Genomic DNA, 19,788 nt, shown 5'->3' with positions numbered 1-19,788 from the left:
ACTGTTGCCAGATCGGGTTTTATCAGTCCCTGATGGGGCTACTGCTCACTTTTAATAAAACTCACTGCTAAACTGTTTAAAGAAAGAGCCGCTTTCTGCTGTTGAATACAAAAATGATAATGGGAAAATGCCCAGTGGGGAGAAGAAAATGTTTTTCGATTTATTCAGCCGCTTTTTAAATAGCGGCTAATAATTTTAAGGGATTTACATTTACTTTATTACTTACTGATTAAGAGTTAATTAGCACATTTAAAAAAAAATAATCCCACGATCACAGTTGTTAACGGTCTGGGTTCTCCTTGAAGTGAGGATGTGATGAACAAAGATCCACAACAGATACTTGATACTCTCTCACACTGATCTAGAACAAGTCATTCACGCATTTATCTTCTCAAGACTTGACATCTCTAAATGCAGCAGCTCGGCTCCTCGCTGGTTTAACAGACGAGATCGCATCACCCCAATCCTGGCTCCCTGTCCGTTTTTAGAATTGATTTTAAGATTTTATTGATCACTTTTAAAGGAACGCCAGGGTCGAGCCCGGAGCTACGTGACAGAATTGTTAACCCCGTATGACCCAGCTCGTGGCCTTAGATCCTCAGGTCAGGTCCTACTGGCCTTTCCAAAGTCAAGGCTTGAATCTAAAGGTGTCCATGCTTTTGCCATCAGGACCCCCTCGGCTTTGGAAGGACCTGCCAGAGGAGATAAGGCAGAATTGGTGACTTCTTTTAATTCACCTCTTAAAACCCATTTTTATAGACTCGCTTTTATCTGAAGTTGTCTTTTTATTGTTGTTTCATTGTTTTTTATTGCTTTTTTACTGGTTCTACTCTCCTCAACGTTTTTTATTTATATGGAGGTATATTGTATTTTTTGTCTTTTCTTTCTTCGTGCTTATGTTTGGTCCTTACTGTCCGGCTTTCTGTTGTGATATTGTTGTTGTTGTTGTTGTTGTTGTTGTCTTTGCTTTGTTGTCAAAGCAAAGCACTTTGTAAACTGGGCTAAATACATAAAGTTATTATTATTATTATAGATATAAACATAATTTTGAGTTTTACAATTTTCCAGAGACCAGGGTGACATAACCAGTTGACTATAACAAAACAAAAAGATGGAAGGAATGTTCACATTTTTCTTCTCTTTTTCCTTTTCTGTTGATCGATTAATTGTCGCAGCCCCATCCGCAATGCCATTTGTCCTTACCACAACAGTGTCTAACTTATTGTCCTCCTGCTCTTTATCTTTACTTTGGCAGTTCATCATAAGGATCATTCTTCTGGGGTGACAAGCTGGTGTTCCTGTTAGATTTCCCATTTGTTGAATAAAAAATCAGAGGCTGCTCACACCAGAAAAACTACCACATAGATCATTTGTTAAAAACTCTGAACATGACCTACTTTTTCTCACCAAGGATCCTCTTGCGTGCAAATAATAATTTGCATAAAACAGGACTGTTGCTTTCAGAGGCAAAGCCAGCATGATGCCACAAAATCTCTTGGAAAAGGAGGTTGACAAATATCTGACTTATTTTTGCTCCTTTTGACAGCGACCGAAAAAGAACTAAAACCTCAACCATGGAGGAGACAGATCAGAAAGTCTCACGGGTTCTTTGGTCACATTTTATTTTACAGTCCACCAATGAGATGTAACAAGCTGTTCTTTGTCAAATCAGACAAAAACTAGGAATAATAGTTTCTTCATTTGACAGTAAGCAAACACAGTCATACAATAATGAGAAACCTTACTGTGATTAGAACCTGCTTATAATTCTGTATTAGATCGAAAATCAGACAAAATTACACTGAATTACACTCTAATTAGAAACCAAAGAGGAGATCCTAACACACCATTAGTCACCACTTTATAAGATCATAGTTTAAACTGTGGGAGAGATATTTCTGCTGTAACCTGTCCAAGGTAAAAAACATTCTGACCTACATTAAACTAACACTGCCACACTACACAGTAGCCATTAACTTAATGTGGTGACTTCAGTGTAAATCTACCCGTGGCAATATTGGAAGCTTTGAGCTTTGACATTCTCTTTGCAGAGCCGAGGCATGATGCAGATTTTCTGCTCAAATAATTCAGTGGGAGCTCCCGCCGCCCCCGATACTCCTCAGCAGGAAAACACAAGAGCCTCTTTGATAATTTAACTCTAGGATAGATTTATGTAGTGGCCATCAATTTTAAAGTTTACTCTGCTGCTGTGCATGGATTCTTGTCGGGAGCAGGTGGTGGTGATTGTCGCTTGATAAGAGCTTTAGCCATTGTTGCATTTACAAGACAAGAGGTTATAATACGCCCTCTGAGCAGCGCTACGACTTCAAGGCAGATTGGAGGCTACAGTGAGTCGCTATCGGAAAGTGATGAGATGGACCGGGGCTAGCTGGTTAGCATGCTAACTTCAGTAGAAGAAAAAATGTGATAGGGACAATTTAACACTGGCGTTGCTTTCCACCACTGGAAACAGCTCTTGGTGAGTAAAGGAATGAAGTTTGATGTTGAACTTGCAACATTTCTTCTAGACTGGTGGGTAAACAGCTGTTCAGTAAGCAGCTATGTAGCAGCTATGTAGCAAAACTTGATTAAAGAAGCTATTTAAATCTATTTCATTTGTTCTGAGAGATTGTGTTTCTTCCGTTAGTTTTTGACAGCGGCTCTTTTTGTAGTTTTCTGTCGGACTGCTGACATGCCTCTCAGTCCGTTTGCAAGTCTGCATCGATACAGACTTATAAACCAAACTCGCTTTCAATCACTTTGAGTCCAGGATGGATGAAATACCAAGTGCCTACAAATATGAGTTCTGTGTGGTTACTTCCAAAGGATAAGCCATAAGTTGCATCCTGTCAAACAAATATTTGATAGACTAATCATCAAAAAAATTATGTGGATGTGAATATTGATATATATGTGGCCTGAATATTATGATTAAATATTTGTTTGGAAACCTGCTGACTCTGATTTAGGAATCTTATTGTGATATAATGATGAAGTAATGAGGAACTACTTTGATGAATCACTGTAAATACAACCAAAAAATGCTGATGGATTTCACTTTAGTTCACCTAACTGTTGTAATGTGTCGCAAAATTACCCTCTAAGAAAGTTTAATGGGTAACAACAGTGGGAAATTAAGATGCAGAGTCCTGGCAGCTGCCACAGCCTAAAGCTGGTGACATATGGAAGGAGAGTTAAGTATCACTACCCCCGACCTCCGTGGGACTCTGGACAACATCCAGGCTAGGAAGGACGGGTGAAGGAGCGCCCAGATGTGAACCGATGTGTTTTGACTTAATTTTATGTTACAGTTACTAATGAGGAAAAAAATCACTCTGTAAGAAAGTGAAACTAGGTTAAGTAAAGGCCAAATAATATATGCCTGATATAATATGACATTATATTTGTCTAATGTCACTGTGTTGTCTAATGAAGCTATCATAGGTCATATTAAATGTGGTGCCTCATTTGTGGTGTATAACTGTAGCATATTTTGGATCTGATATGGCATTGTATTTGATTTTTAATTAAACTATGATCTTCTTAAGTGGTGAGTAATAGTGTTTCAGGATCTCCATTTGGTTTCTAATTGGTTTCTAATTTGGTGTTATAGTGTTTTGGATCTAATACAGAATTATATACTGTCTCCAATTAAAGCATAATTTAGTGTCTAATCAGGGTATGACTGCGTTTGGTCACTGTCTGATAAAGATCTTATTATTTATAGCTTTTGTCTAATTTGATACATTTGATACAAAGTACGACTTGTTATTAATGTACCGTAAAATGAAGTGCGACCATTTTTATTCAACTTTTTTGTTGTTGTTGTTGAAAGGAAATGATAAAGAACTAATAATATTCGTACATTGGAGGACTTGATGGAAAGTTGATTCTACACAAACATCTGCACAATCCACATCAACACTAACGAATGTAAAAATCCCAATACAAACTTCACTTTAGAAAACACAATGAAATGGTGAATGATAAAAAATTGGGGATTAAATGGGTTAAAATTAACCTCTCTAACGTGGCTGATTTTGTCTTGGATGAATTGATGTTCAAACTGTGTGGACAAGTACAACCAAAACCATATGATGGTATTCTTCCCATGAGCATAACACTGCAGGAAAAGTGGCCCACCGTGGATGATATTGTGCTGTATATTGTATGAGGAGGTTCCACAGTGTGTGTTATGAAAGTAAGCCACGCTCCTCCAGGGAGAACTCCCCCATGCTGTTGCTGTTGACAGAAATGTGCTGAAGTCTAACCTGCGAAGTTAAAAAGAATCATGATGAGTACCTGAACAATGTCTCTCTCAGCAAGCCGTCCTCTGGAGGATACTCTCACCTCATCTCCATCCAGCTCCTCCATAGCTAAAAGGAAAGACAATGGTGGAGAGAGTATGATTCAATATTGGAACCACCAAGGGAGAATATAAAGAAGGTACAGGATGTTCTTTTGTATTTTCATAACATAATTGCTCAAGTGGAGCACAGCATGGGAGTGAGAGAAGGTATTCAATGGAGAATGGTTCAAACGCTTTATGCACCAAAAATGTCATTCCTCAGGCGAAAATGATGCACAATTACACTGCAGGTCAGAAAAGGAAAACGATTCTGTGCAGCTACAGGAGCAGCTTTTACAAGCCTTTTCAACTATGGCCAAATATAGGAGGAGGTGCTTGCTCCCAAATTGCGCCTCTGATGGAAATTTTATTCTGAGAGGTCTTAAAAAATAGCACCTGCACAACAGCGTATATCCTGCATCTGCAGCCACTCTGGCAACCGGACAAAACAGCATGGATGTGTGGCGCTGCCAACGGAAAGGTGGCTGAGCACAACGTCAGGTCAAAGCAGCAAACGGACTCAGAGAAAACCGCAAAATATGAGGACGAACACAAAGACTGAAAATGACATGTTGGTAGCTGTCAGAAATGGAGTTCACCGACTCAAGATGGAGCAAATAACAAACAAGGCAATTAGGCCTTTCAGTAAGGTGTACACACACACACACACACACACACACACACACACACATATACAGGTGCCAGTTGCTATTAAGCCAGTTTGACCTTGTGACTTCCAAACAGGCTTTAGTGCCTTCGCTACCAATCTCACCATTCGATTGTTTAAACAAGTAGAAAATGACAGACCATCACACACAATGACGAGGCGCTACGTTGTCACACTCTGCTGAGCGGTAACACACTCACACACACACACACACACACACACACACACACACACACACACACACACACAGAGAGTCCCCACTGAAATGTCATTCATTCATCTGTTGGCTGTAAGATGCCTGCACACTTGACCCCATTGACTTTGTCCAGCGACTCTCCCAGGAAGAAGGAACAGCAGCCCGGTGTGTATGACGAACCAATTACGATACAGCTGCTACAGTGGTTTCCTGTTTGCCCACTCCCCATTGCTGACTCCCATCAAGTCCGCTAAAAGTCTAAGCCAAAGTCGATAGCTGCCGTTCATATATAGCATTACGTATTTATGTCTTTGCAGCGTCAAGGTTATTGAATTTAATCAAAACGGTTTACATTTCAAATTTATTCAATGCACACTTCTTGTCGGCAATCATTCTGCTCAGCTACATGTCTCACTGAAAGGTACATTTGAAGGTGAAAGAAGGACTGGTATCGTTCTTCTCTCTGCAGCTGTCTTTTTATTAAAGCCAGTTTTCTATATATGAATGCCAACAAACATTTGATATGTGAAGAAATCTGATGCTTCAGTTTGCACCTTCTTCTTTGTGCCACCCAGAGATGTCATTGATTGTTATGTAACTGATTTCCACCTGTGTGCTTGTTATTTAAGAGGCATCTACGTGAGTGTGGCACTGATGAAGGCCGGACGACTAAAAAGGGTTTGTCTTATTGAATAAAGTGATTTCTTGGCACTGAGTGCAAGACCCTCGTCTCCTCTGTCAGTGTGAAAACTCACCATCAAACTCAGCAGGCCCAACACCTACGATGATGATGGACATAGGGAGTGATGCTGCCTGTATGGGAGAAAACAGGAAAGACAATGAATTCGTTAGATCTTTCAGATGCATTTTGGAGCTAAAAACCACAGAAATATCTTATGGATATCACAATTTCAAATAAAGTCCCGTAAAAATGTAAAATATGGGACCTTTAAAGTGGCTGAACCCCGTCCACAGGAGCACATCGCTCCACTTCTGTGTCGGTACTCGTGTCTACTTTTCCAAACTTGCAGTGCACGAATTCAAACCTACTGCGCTGAGCATAGATAAGTACCTCAAAAAGCCCCACATCAAATAATGCAAACTAGCTGTGGGTGAATAACAGAGCTTTCAAGAGATTACATTTTTTTGACGTAGTGAGCATTGTCTTCTAAAAATAAAGTGTTGATTTTATTTTATTTTTTAAATTAAGAACAGGTGAGACTAATACCTGACTCAGTAGCCTTGATGTGACATCATCATTATTTTTACTTTCCAAACCTTAACTCTGCTTGACACAAAAACAAACGTTGTTCACCTGAAGAAAACTCAGCAAAAATTAGTACTATTTAAAGGGTATAAAGCAAATATCTGAGACTTCACTCGAGTTAATTTTACACTGTACATGTAAGCTTATTAGGAAAGAGAAAATAACAAATAATTTCTTTTCCACTTTCTGCACCGATCTGAGAAATCACCGATCTAATTGGATCAGACCTCTCAAACGTTAATTTGACAGTTTTCTATAACAACTATTGACCTCTCTAGAAAGTGATATGAGACCCAATGAAAGCAAAGATGTCTTTTCTTCCCCTTGACTGGAATCTTAAAAAGAAAATCTGATTGTGTTGTTTTTTTCTCAGGTGTTTATTGATCACAGGATGTTGATTGCAGTGACAAGTCCAGCTGTTTGTATTCAAAAATCAAAGAAAGTATTATTCTTGAGGAACATAACTGACAAAAGGAAAGTCGATGCTGAGACGCACATCAGTCACTGCAGGAAGAGCACCGCAATCCATCAGTCCCTGTGTGCTGTGTGTGTGTGTGTGTTTGTGTGTGTGTGTGTGTGGTCCAGGTATTACTCATGTTGTGGGGACCTAAACCTGTAGATACAATGTACGACTTGTTATTAATGTACCGTAAAATGAAGTGCGACCATTTTTATTCAACTTTTTTGTTGTTTTTGTTTTTGTTGAAAGGAAATGATAAAGAACGAATAATATTCGTACATTGGAGGACATAGGACAAACACAATATGGGGACTTGTCTTCCTTATAGGGACAAAATGGAAATCCTCATAATGTAAATCATTTCATTCTAAGGTGAAGACATGTTTTACGTTAGAGTGAGGTTAGATTTAGGTTTCAGGTTTGGCAAATAGTTTTAGTTAAGGTCAGAGTAAGTCTCCAGGAAATGAATATAAATCAATGTAATGTCCTCTGAAGTCATGGAGACTTGGCTGTGTGTGTGTGTGTGTGTGTGTGTGTGTGTGTTTACTCACATTGACCACAGCCTCTTTGGTCTGGACCATGTCAGATATCACTCCATCTGTGATCATCAACAGGACAAAGTACTGGGAGCCATCTGTAATCTCTGCTGCACAGCTGGGGGACGTGCGTGCACACACACACACACACACACACACACACACACACACACACACACACACACATACACACATACACACACACACACACACACACAACACACACACACACACACACACACACACACACACACATACACACATACACACACACACACACACACACACACACACACACACACCACACGAACAAACAAACATACACATTGCTACCTGGGTTAGGGGCTAATATTCTGTCTACAAGGCTGAATTTAAACTATATATATAGTACATGTATTTCAGATATGGCTCCCAGGTAATTGTGTGTTTCTTGGTAATCTCTCTCTGCATTATTGATCCTTTGTCAAACTCTTCTCCTAAACAGCAACTGGCCAATTACAGCATAATTTTTCCGGCAGGCCTGTCAAGCTTCGGGATTTCTCCACATGCTGAAACATTGTGCAAAAGGCTCAAGAAAAATAAGTAATTGGTATAGTAATTACACCATAACAGAACCACAACACAACAGATGACGTGTAGGGCATGGATTAAAAAGCAGGTTTCTTTGCCTGGATGTCAAATGCATGGCTAGTACACTAGTTTACTACAGATATTAGTAACCTGGTGTTATTTCCAAAGCCACAGGGCACATCAGCACTAACTATATCATATCACACAGTCAAACATCCACTAACAACAACCAGTTATCTCTGCGGCCTCTAACCATAAACCACTAGCAATACAGAAGGCTCCTATTAAAGGATAACAGCGGTTAGCATTAGCAGCTATGCCTCTTTATTGTATTTGTGGAAGTTTAAGGTCCAGCAACCCCAACCAAGCAGTGTGACCTGAGATAGTTTGACATTCCTTATAATACCTTACAATAACACATTTTATTTTCCCTTAAATTTTGCTTAGACTATATTTTATCATTTTTATTTTTATGTTCCCTAGTGCTACGTTTAGGCTGGGTACCCCACAATTCACATAAAAATTTACATGGGATTTCAGTACACATGTGACTAATGCACATGTTGGTTTTTAAAGGTGAAATGTAAAGTTTCTGGAACCGCATATGAAAAGAAAGATATTTCATTTGGGAACAGTCTGTTTGATTTGACAGATTTTAAATAGGTGTCACAATGTGGGATTTGACCTTTTCAGGCAGGCTTTTTTAAGGACGTGGAACAAACAAATTAATATGTGACAATCAACATGTACTTTTCAAATGAGAAAATTTGAGTTTGTTCCACTGAAACTACATGTAACAAATACAATGCCTTTTCATATCCTAAATATTTAAATGATGATGATGTTTGTTAATGAACACAGATGTTATTATTCAGTGCTTATTCTTATTTATGAAATTAAGGTTCAACAACAAGTCCTCCAGCCTGAATGACCATATACAATAGGTCATTATACCTCCCCTCAGAGACGACCCCATTAGAGGACTTTAATATAAAAACTCCATTAAAATGAATTAGACCCTCTTCCACACACCATGGCAACCCCTTTGTTCTCGGCTGCTGCTTCCACACCAGACCTGAGTTGTTTACCACCCAAAACTACAACCTTGAGCAACAGAGGGACCCTTCAGAAATAACAAGTAGCAAACAACATTGCATGAAGAGAAAATAATGTGACCCTGCTTCTTGTTTTTCCACCGCTCTTCATTTCCTTTTCCAACATGGGGTTTGCTAAGAAAAACAAATGGATATATTCACATTCTCGAATATCAGCTCCAGCTTGATATGATGCCAGATGAGTTAAGAAGAGTTTCAGCTCGTAGGTGTGTGTGTGTGTGTGTGTGTGTGTGTCTTTCAGCTGCTGTTTAGTGTATTTATTGTCAGTTGACAGAACCTAATGCCAGAGATTTTGCTGTTCTCTCTGGCTGAACAGACCATTTATCTGTGAGTCTGTGTCTGTATGTGTATCTACAGTATGTGTATGTGTATGGGATTTTAGCCTAATGTTAGAATGATCCTGTGTGTGTGTGTGTGTGTGTTTGTGTGTGTGTGTGTTTGAGTGATCTCTATGCGACCTCTATACCTCTTGCTCTGTTAAACACAGTGAGGGATAAAAAAAAAAAAAAGAGTACTGATAATTCAGGGCATTGACCTGTAAGATAAAACATTAACACTATTCTGGCCAACCAGGTTAACATATGTTAAAGACATGGAATTACCTGTGCCAGCAGCATCCTTTTATTAAGGCTATGAAGATATCAGTGAGGTATTTCCAGAGGTCTTAACTGGCCATTGACTCAATTCCTGAATGCCCATTGACTAACAGAGTCGGATGATGAGTACTGGTGGCTGGTTATGGTTCTGATTGTTCTTCTAATCATGTCCTTTTCACCAAAACTCAAGAAGCAAAAAGAGTTAGGAACAGGTTGTACCAGAAAGGAACTGGTTTGTATGATGTGTTGTCCGAACACACTGGAAATCACAAGTGTTTATACATATACCCCCTAATATGATGTCAGAAAGGTGGGGGTGGGGGGTGGGGGTGGGTTTGAAGCTATCTGACCATCTGAAACAATTCTGATGAAGTATACTGGCCTCTTTAAAGTGCTAAAATATATGGAGGCCAGTCACCATCAAAATCAGTAGGTCTCAGTGATGCAACTCTGGTTAAGGGTCAGGACCCAATGCAATTACAGAAGCAGACAGAACATGACGTGTTTATGTTTATATTTGTAAATCCAAAGTCCTAAAGATACCAGAAGCTGTACCACACCATCCATAATGCAATCTATTTACATGTAAAGTCAAATTAAAAGTCTTATTTTTGTGCCTTTTTCATTAAAGTCTATGTTTGCCATTCTAAATCACTGTAAATATATATTATTCAGTTTTTTTCATGTGCGCAAGCCTTTAGTTAAGAACATTTTAAAAATTCAAAACCCAGCGGTTTAATGTCGAAAGTTATATCAAAGAAGGAAAATGCAGATGTATTCTGACAATTTGCTTCCTGTGCAACATAAACTTAGCCTCTAGATTCTGAATTTGAAATTAAATACACAAAAATTCACTCTCTTTTCTGTAAAATAACTTCTGTTCCTGCTCAAATATCACTTGCTTACTTGTTGCCAAACTTTGTGGCAGAAAGAAACCAATTCTAAGGTGACAGGATGCTTAATCCTGCACATGCTGATTTGCCCCCCAAGAAATTCTCAATGTGGTGAAAAAGCTTCTTGTGATTTATGTTACTTATAGGCTTTGATCAAGGCTTATAAATACAAAAAAAAAAATCCCCTGGGTTTGGATAAAAGAAAGCAAAATAGGATAATTTTACCCAGTTTACTCTAAAAGGTGTAATTGCATCTTAATCTATATGAAGTGAAAAACTTACTTTGCCACTTTGTTGATAACAGGTGCAAAGTTGGTGGGTCCATACAGCTGCACCGTCCTCAGGCTCTGGAAATAGGCCTCGAGAACGCCCTCTATTCCCACACAGTTTGGATTCTCACTGTCAGCACTCTGCAGCAGACGACATACAGCGTCCATTCACACATATACTAGTGTCCAAGCAGTACAATAAACAGGTCCGCTAATAGCTGAGTCACTGGCATATGAAATGACATTTAAAAAAATTCAATTTTTTCACAATCAACACTAAATGATGAAAGGCCACATGTGGACATATTTCCGTTCTTCCCTCAATAAAAGATAGTTAAACATATGTTAAATATGCTGCTGTTAGCTGTGATAAGATTTAATCTGACCTAGTTTCAGGAAATTTAAGACCTTACTCCAAAATAAATGTCTCTCAATATCTTATGAAATGTTCTGGGTACATTTTAACTTCAGTTCACTTGTGGGCGTATGAAGTCTTCAGAGGGCAATAAATAAATAACTGTCTCATACTATTGGTGAATTCAGGCAACAAAGTACATTAGGAAGTTCATGGAAGGTCAAAGTAGGTCACGTAGAGGGACTAAGAGCACTAGGAGGCATTTTGTAAGACTCAATCAATCTATTATATAAATAAAGTTCAAGGGTAAAGTGGAGTTTTTTTCAAAGGCGCACTCCAATGGTATAATGCTGGACTTACAAGGTTTGTATAAAAAAAAAAAATATATATATATTAAATTAAAAGTTGCAGCAGCAGAGGCAGAGATATCCTTACATGTAGTCCCTATTATGGACAAGCTCCAAAAACAGTTCCCATAATGCAATTAAGCAATGATACTGTCATTTGTTACATCCTCCCTATCGAATACATACATTGAACTCCATGCCCCACAGTTTGCAATGACAACATCAGGGTTCAAAGAAGGAGACAATGCATCTCTGGTTTCAAAAACACTGGGAAAAAATTGTTTTGCAAATCTGTTAAGATAAGGTAGGAAGTGGCTGTTATTTGGCCTTAAAGTGAAAAGGTTATTTACTGTGTGAGGTAGCTATCTAAAGTCAGTGTATTACCTAGAGTAGATTGAGATCAGCGCACCATCAGATTAGAGAAGCAGCCAGGAGCACAGGCCCAGAAGCTAAGTGAGGTCCAAGTCCATGCTACCATTGAACTACATGCACAACCACAACTATTACTTAGCTTTGTCTGACTCAAACAGCTGATCTGCGGAGTAATACAGTGCCTGCCATAAGTGTGCTTGTGCATAGGAACACGGTAGTTTAATGATTCACAAACTGTAGTTCCAAAGGGAAGGGCGGTTTGAAGGCAAGATAAAGCTGTGAAAATATCTAAAATATAACCAGCACTTTAACTGGTATTGGGTTTTTTTTTTTTTTTGGTAGCATGTCTTTAAGTGGCAAAAACACGTTTTGTGGATATCCCAGTCCACAGCAGCAAATCACTTGGCTTCTGTGCCCGTGTTCCTGCTGCTTCTCTAAACTGGGAACACACTGATCCGAATCTACTGCAGGTAATACACTGACTATTGATAAGTACCTCACACAACCCCACATCAAATAACCTGAACTATCAGTTCAAGGCCTCAAGGATAAACTGGGAAATGGTGAATTGAGACAAAACTTTGCGATGATGAAAACTCCAAAGCCAATTTTTAACTTGTTACATTATCACTGTTTACTCCTTATTTATTTCTATCACCAACATTTATTCACATTAAAATAAGCAGCACTGTAAAAGGTGATCACATTTAACACATATGCCAGATTAATCCTGATTTTGATCACCTAAGTACAGACTTGGCTTCACTTCAAGCTTAGCATCCAGCGGTTTCTGACTGGTTGCCCTCTTCCCTCAGGAAGATGCAGGGGGGACGGGTGGGACGTGCTGCTGGGGGAGTCCTGCTGGCAGACAGATGAGCCAACTTCTCAACTTGCGTGACCAGCTGTTGTCGCAGCGACAACTCCTGGTCCAAACCACACCCTGCTATGATTGAACCGTGCACGTGTGTCTTGTATGTGTGAGTTTGTATGTGTGTGTGTGTGTGTGTGTGTGGGTGTGTGTGTGGGTGTGTCTTACCAGTGGAAATGCATGGGAGATTTTGCCGTCAGGGGGCAGCTTAGCTCCGAAGCCATAGGCAGGAAAGAGCTTGTCGCTGTCGTAGTCCTGGATAATCTCACCCACCGCTTTCAGGGCCATGGCATATGCATTCATCTGGTAGGGACTCATATAGTGGAGCGAGGTGGGCTGGGACGGGTTACCTTAGAAGAGACACACACACACAGACACGTATAAGACGGTGACGTGGCTGATAATATGTCTCCCTCTTTCCTTCTGTCTGGTTTACACCTGTGAAATAAAAGGAACACTGTAACACCGGTGGAAATAGAAGATGACTGATGCCAAGAAAACACTGTGTGCTTTATCTCCTGAGTGTTTACATTTTAATTGCATAGAGATATGGATGCAATGAACTATGTGAAGAATTATGGCTGTAAAATCTGATCTGATCTGTTTCAGGAAAGAAAACATGATCCTTTTTTTTTTTAAATTAAAGAATTGTGTAAATAGGATTATAACAGGATTATTTAGGGGAGTTATCAGTTTATGCAATCAAGTAAATGTCTTAGATTGAATTGATTATTAGCAGCTGCACACATGAAAATGTAGCCGGGTGATACTGTCCTTTCCTCTTGGCATAAGCTCATCTGGACTCGCTCCTCCATGATGAAACGAGTGCCCTGCTCTTTAAGGGGATGAAAAGGGAGGGGGATGATTTGATTAGCCACGATAGGCGCCTGCTCTCAACACACCTACTGGTAATGTATTCCCCCCCAATCCCATCTGGCTTCCAACCGCGCCACAGGTGTACCGCGTGCCTCTAGCCACGAAAATACCAAACGCATTCACCACGCCCTGTGCACCTTGCACGGCTGACTGCACTTACGCCATGTGAAAATAAGAGCCTAAATGTAACAATCTATTCAAGACAGCGGTGTGCCAGCCCTCACACGTGCGAGAAAAGAAAGGGCATGTTACCTTGCAGAGGGGAAAAAGGGACAAGTGCCTTTCACATTGAAGCTTTATACACTTTCCTGTCTGTATTACCTGAAAACACAAAACTCAATTTGTGTCATTTTAATAGTTTCGGAGAGAAGAATACACGTAGCGATACATTTGCAGGGCACACTAACTAAACTGGAGTGAAGATGCATTACACATTGTACGGTAGTCACGTTGGAGGTCCTCCGTCTCCTGAGCAACAATAATCAGTCGGGCTTCTTAATGTATGACCCCAACTTTGGAAACAATATTGAGTAGAATTGTTTACCTCTGGCAACTAATCATTTCCCCTGCAAGAACCAATTATATTACGTGGTCAGCCAAGTACTTAGTTACTTACAACTAATTACCTTCAATAATCTTAAAAAAATAACAGCAGTTCAAAAATAATATTTGTGCATATGGGCTTTGTGTATTAGGACTTACCAATTTTAGAGCTTATTTTCACATGACATCAGTATAAATAATGTACTATCGTCTGCATACAGTAGCTGCTAGATTGTATCAATTATCATAAATTTCGTGATCGTACAAAAAAAAGAGAAAAACAATAAATCCCAGATTTAGCTAATAGCAACTTAAAAACTACAAGATTGGAAAAAATGACTAATTTCTTTGGTAAAAAATAAATTACTTATTTATATTGTTGTCAAGAGTTAATTGAGACTAAACAGGAAGGTAGAGCTAGCAGGCGATCAGCTTAGTTTTTTACTATTAAGCAGGTTGTATCTTGTTCGTTTGATTTGTACACTGATGCAACAAGGTGTAAATTTCATGGCAATCCATCAAGTAGTTGTCAACGATGTAGGCACACCAACAAAAAAACATCAAACCGTCAAACTTCTCCTTTACTGTTGGTTATGTAAGACAACTGATTCATCACTGTCAGTTCATTCGGGTGCTCTGCAAGCTGCGAGGTCCTTGTGTCATGTTTGAAGTGGTTTTGAAAAGGTTGGGGAGATCACATCTGTACTATAGGTGTTTTGATGCTATGGCTGGAGGGCAGTGAAGAGTTACAGCCTTATACACACGCACACCACAGTAAAGAAAATACTTGCAAGTGAACATCTTGTATCAAGTCAGTGACTTACCATTGGATGCTGTGAAATCTATAGCCACTGTGAAGTTCAGCTGGGTTCTGTTGCAAATGAAGTGGGAATCAAAGAGGAAAACAACAAAGAGCGTCACACACTTCAGTATACTTCATACACACTGTGTCTCTATAACACTCATGTACACCAGCACAATGTACTGCTATACAATCGGTCTACTGGTTCACTGGCTAATTAATATGCTGGGACAATATTCCATTCTTCACCATCTTGAACGTCTAATTAGGTAAAACAAATGGAACCAGTAATTAAAAGTGAACTGCATAAATGAGGTAAATTTACACGCGAGATTTACCAATTCAAACTCCGCCAAAACTTTCAGAGCCAATATGAATTCAACGTGATGCTTACAAAGGAACTATTGGGAAATTCAATCTTGTATCTTCAACTTCAAATATACACACACACACACACACACACACACACACACCTACACACACACACACACACACACACACACACACACACACACACACACACACACACCAAACTCAATCACAAAGACACAAACAACCAAAATGGTTGCCATTGACACTCACTGTGAGAGGAGGCTAATTATTATTCCACTCACCCTCCTCGGATGAAATCCACAAAGGTATACTCGGACTCCACTTTGAAGGACAGGAGAGTTACCTGACAAACACACAAACACACACACACACGCACAAAGAGGGAGGGTTGGGAGAGGGACCGGGGCCAGGTAGACAGGAAGGCAAAATGACAAACAGGTGGCCAGGCAGTACAAGATCCAGTAAGAGAGAGGCAGATGTAAGAGGTGATGATACCTATATATATATTTATATATATATATATACCTATATATATGTATAAATGCCAAAACAGAGGAAATGACAGGCAGATATGGGAGAGGAGGTGTACTCACAGTCCCAGAATTGATGTATTTCTTCTTCTTGCCTTTCTTCTTGGGATTTAAAACCTGCCAGAATGATGAAAAAGTTAGTTAATGATGAAGAGGGTACTTGTAAAACCACTTCACAGCCCGGAATGATGGTTAATAATGAACATGAATAATTCAGCAGATCCCTGATAATAGTGACAGCCCGTGAATTGAAACTGATATTATGTTTAACTGTGTGTATATAGAGAGAGCAGAGAAGATAAAAATGGAGATTGGGAAGTGAGGAGATTAAACCATCCATCCATCCATTTGTCATTACAAATGTGATTAGTAAACAGAACAGATGTTTTTACTGCAATGGTGCTATTAATTTGCTTACTTGGAGCAAAGGTATCATTAAGCTGTGTGTATTCATGGAGTTAACAGTTCATGAGTAAAATAACTAATGGGGCTGATATATGTGTTTTATTATGTTTTCAACACAACAAATAATAAGTTCTTGCTGCTAAATTATTAATTTATTTTATAAGCAACAGTAGTATCTGCAGCAGCTTTAAAGCCGTTGCTTAGCCCCATCTGTGATTATAGCACACCTTACTTCACATGATTCAGACAATGGGTGCTGGGTACAGCACCACCTGTTGCAGTCCTTAAATCACTACACTGGCTTCCTGTGTGTCAATGAATAGATTTAAAAATACTACTATCTATGAAAGATTAAATTATCTTGGGCCCAAACATATTCCCAATATACTTGGAACTGTCAGCTCAGTTAAATCGGGGCTCAAAACTTTAAGGTTTTTATCACTGCAGAACATCTTTAAAATGATGTCCTAAATCTCCTACCTGATTTTATGCAATCTTGATTTGACTTATTCAAATATTTTTGTTTTTATATAATCAAATTAATTTTTATTGTTTTTAAATGCCATTTTAATGTCACTTCAGTGTTTAATTTTTAATGTATTTCCATGCCTCTGTGAAGCACTTTGAATTGCCTTGTACCTGAATGATGCTATATAAATAAACTGGCCTTGCCTTGAGTTTTGACAGTTGGGTTTTTCCGTCACCATATCTGGACCCATGAAAGTCACACAGCTAACGCTAGCTTGACCCCCGACACGACACAAGTGTGTGGCAGCTGCTGAACAGAAATGAACGTCTAGCAGGAATTAGTGCTAACGTTGACCAGCTAGTTTGAAGCTAGTTAGCCTAGCTGTGTAGCTTTCTTCTTCAGTGTGGAATACAGACTTAACAGCACACAGGTTGTCAGCGTTTGATGAGTCATGCACAGCCGCAGGAAAATGTTTTCTGTTAGAGCTGTTTGTGAAACCATCCATTCAGCTGAGAGTTGCATAATTTTGGTGTCGGGAAAGAATTAAAGCTTTTTTACTTTGAGAGCACCCATGTTTATCAGCTATTATATCTATTTCAATCCTTCCATTTCGAAAAGGTTGTATAAGCTCTTACGAGGGTTGTAGAGCCAAACAGCAGGAGTCAAAATATCAAAATCACCTAAATTGGAGTTACAAGGTGATGAAAGCGGTAAGAAACAAACCACCCCCATGCCGTGTCTCACCTCGTAGACATTGAATTGGTTCTGCCCCCGAGACAGCTCTCTGTAGCTGGTGGTGAACTCACCAATGAAGTCATGGCTGCAGACAAACAACACCCACACAGAACGAGGAGCATGAGCACAGATTTTTATTCTAATCGGAGATAAATTGTCATGTCTCTATCCACGTCTCTTTCTCCCTCTCTCCCTGCCTGTCAATCTTCCATTCGATCTGCCCGATCACTCTCCCTTTGAAGCACACTTTGTCAAAACTCTTCAAATCCTCACCCACAAGAATGTACACAAGCCATTTAATTTCCTCCTAACACCGGGGAGACATCTTTGCGGATCATGAGGCTAGAGTGAGTGGTTATCCATAGATGCATTTACCTGCCATCTCGATCCCAATCATAGACGTCTACCTTCACAGTCCTGAAATAGACAGAGAACATCTTATTTCTGAACATCTGCTCTTCACCAGATCATCTGCTGTCAATAAAATGAGAAATTGAAGTTCAATTTAATTAAAGAAAAACCCTTTTTCTCGCCATCACATCGGGAACAGAGCAATTACACATTTTCTGATTCAACACTGAAGAACATTATTAGTGCGGTGGGTACAGGTCGTTATGTGAACTCTGAATTACAGGGCCTACCTATCTCTTCTACGCTCCGACTAGTTTCCAGCCTGAAAATGTCAATTTCACATCAAGTAGAGAAAGGTGAATAAGTGCCAGTGGCATGAATGTATAACACCAGCCATATGTGAAGAGCCAGGTACACTGCATGTTGGGCTCTGTTATATGAATTAAACTTTATTTGGTATTAGCATATAGTGAGGGAGTGGCAGTCAGGCTGTTACACAAAACTCCTAGTGTAAGGACCAACAAAGTTTGCCCTTGTTTCATTTCTGTGAGACACAAGTGAATGGCTTTGTAATCCAAATAAAATACTTAATGCAAATGAGGGTGCATTTGCATAAAAGGCTCTGCAGTGTTTTGCCAAACAACTGAAAGTGTAACCTTTACCTGCTGCGGATACACGTCTGTGAAGAAGAAGATAATTACTGGAGTTTCTGGGATTGATTTTTAGTTTGTCCCTTACCTCCAAGATTCCAGATACAAGCAAAAATGAAGCGCTGCTTGGCACAAAGTCACATAAATTGCAGGAGAAAGTCACAGACTAATTTACACAATGTTTCCTAATGAGAAACCTACTCACTCTGCAAGCGACCAGAGAGAAGTGACAGAGGCAATGTCATATGATGTCAATCCCATTTTCAATCCCAGTGGGTCTTAACTGTTGAGGGTGTGCTTGGCCAGAAAGTGAAGTGAATTTTGGACTTTCATTATTCACATGATCTTGGCAGCTGGGCAGTTTGTACATTTTGTGTTTATTTGTCACCATCAGCCAATGTACTGACTGTCCACATGTGATGCGCTGATCAACTCTGAACTCTGACTCCACATGTATGCAATAAACGATTCACCCGACACCCACCCAAATGAGTTTTTTTGCATGTGCGATTTAGAGACCCACAAGTGATCACACATTACCCTTATTTCTCAGGGGACGCATGATAAGATGGTAACATGTGAGGCAGGCTGGTTTTAAATAAACAAACTTATTTCCACAATAGCCCGAACACAGACTGACATTTAAATCCTGAATGTCACTGCTACTTCCCGAGCACAAACTATTTAAAAGTTCATAATAACATTTGGCAACTGCCCAATAATAATAATAATAATAATAATAAATCATGACAAGTTCAGCAGCTAATTTGTGCCTGACGAAAAATGAAGCTCAAAATATGTTCACATTGTAGAGTGTAATTTATATTTTCCTCAAACATATATTATTTCACCCACCTGCATCCCATCTGCTGTTCATCATAATGTTCATTTTTATGACCCGACCCGCCCAATCTGCAGATTAATCGCAGTGCCCACGGATAGAGCTGCGATCCACTGGTCCACACATTAACTGTAAGCTAGTTAGTGACACATTCACTGGCTCTCAGTGTGTTTGTGTTCAGCTCTGACTCGGGAAGATCTCAGAACTCACTAGGAAAGTCTCTCATTTTTCCTTGTTTGTGCACTTAATCATAAAACTTTAGGGTAAGCGCAGATTCTTCAAATTTTTTACTCACTTGATCACGTCTTTGTCTCAGTTTACTTCATTTATCTGCACTTACTTGCATCTTTCCTTTCTTTGTTTGCTGTCTCTCAAGTTCATCTCATTTCCTGTC

At 39.4% G+C, this 19,788-nt stretch overlaps 1 protein-coding gene across 2 annotated transcripts in view; it reads right to left on the bottom strand.

Moving 5' to 3' along the window:
- Nucleotides 1-19,788, bottom strand: part of LOC130175363 (copine-9-like) — a 92,948-nt gene that overhangs the window by 5,856 nt on the left and 67,304 nt on the right. For both annotated transcript variants that reach the window (XM_056385809.1, XM_056385810.1), the window contains 10 exons: nt 17,928-17,969; nt 17,562-17,637; nt 16,007-16,060; nt 15,695-15,756; nt 15,103-15,149; nt 13,028-13,209; nt 10,931-11,058; nt 7,490-7,592; nt 5,967-6,024; nt 4,303-4,376 (listed from right to left, as the gene is read on the bottom strand). In XM_056385809.1, coding sequence (XP_056241784.1) covers nt 4,303-4,376; nt 5,967-6,024; nt 7,490-7,592; nt 10,931-11,058; nt 13,028-13,209; nt 15,103-15,149; nt 15,695-15,756; nt 16,007-16,060; nt 17,562-17,637; nt 17,928-17,969 — 826 coding nt within the window. The remainder of the gene's footprint in view (nt 1-4,302; nt 4,377-5,966; nt 6,025-7,489; nt 7,593-10,930; nt 11,059-13,027; nt 13,210-15,102; nt 15,150-15,694; nt 15,757-16,006; nt 16,061-17,561; nt 17,638-17,927; nt 17,970-19,788) is intronic.

This window comes from Seriola aureovittata, chromosome 9, assembly GCF_021018895.1.
Source record: "Seriola aureovittata isolate HTS-2021-v1 ecotype China chromosome 9, ASM2101889v1, whole genome shotgun sequence".
In the NCBI taxonomy this organism is placed as follows: domain Eukaryota; kingdom Metazoa; phylum Chordata; class Actinopteri; order Carangiformes; family Carangidae; genus Seriola; species Seriola aureovittata.
Note: the sequence above shows the minus strand (reverse complement) of the source record. Positions and strands in the feature narration are given on the sequence as shown.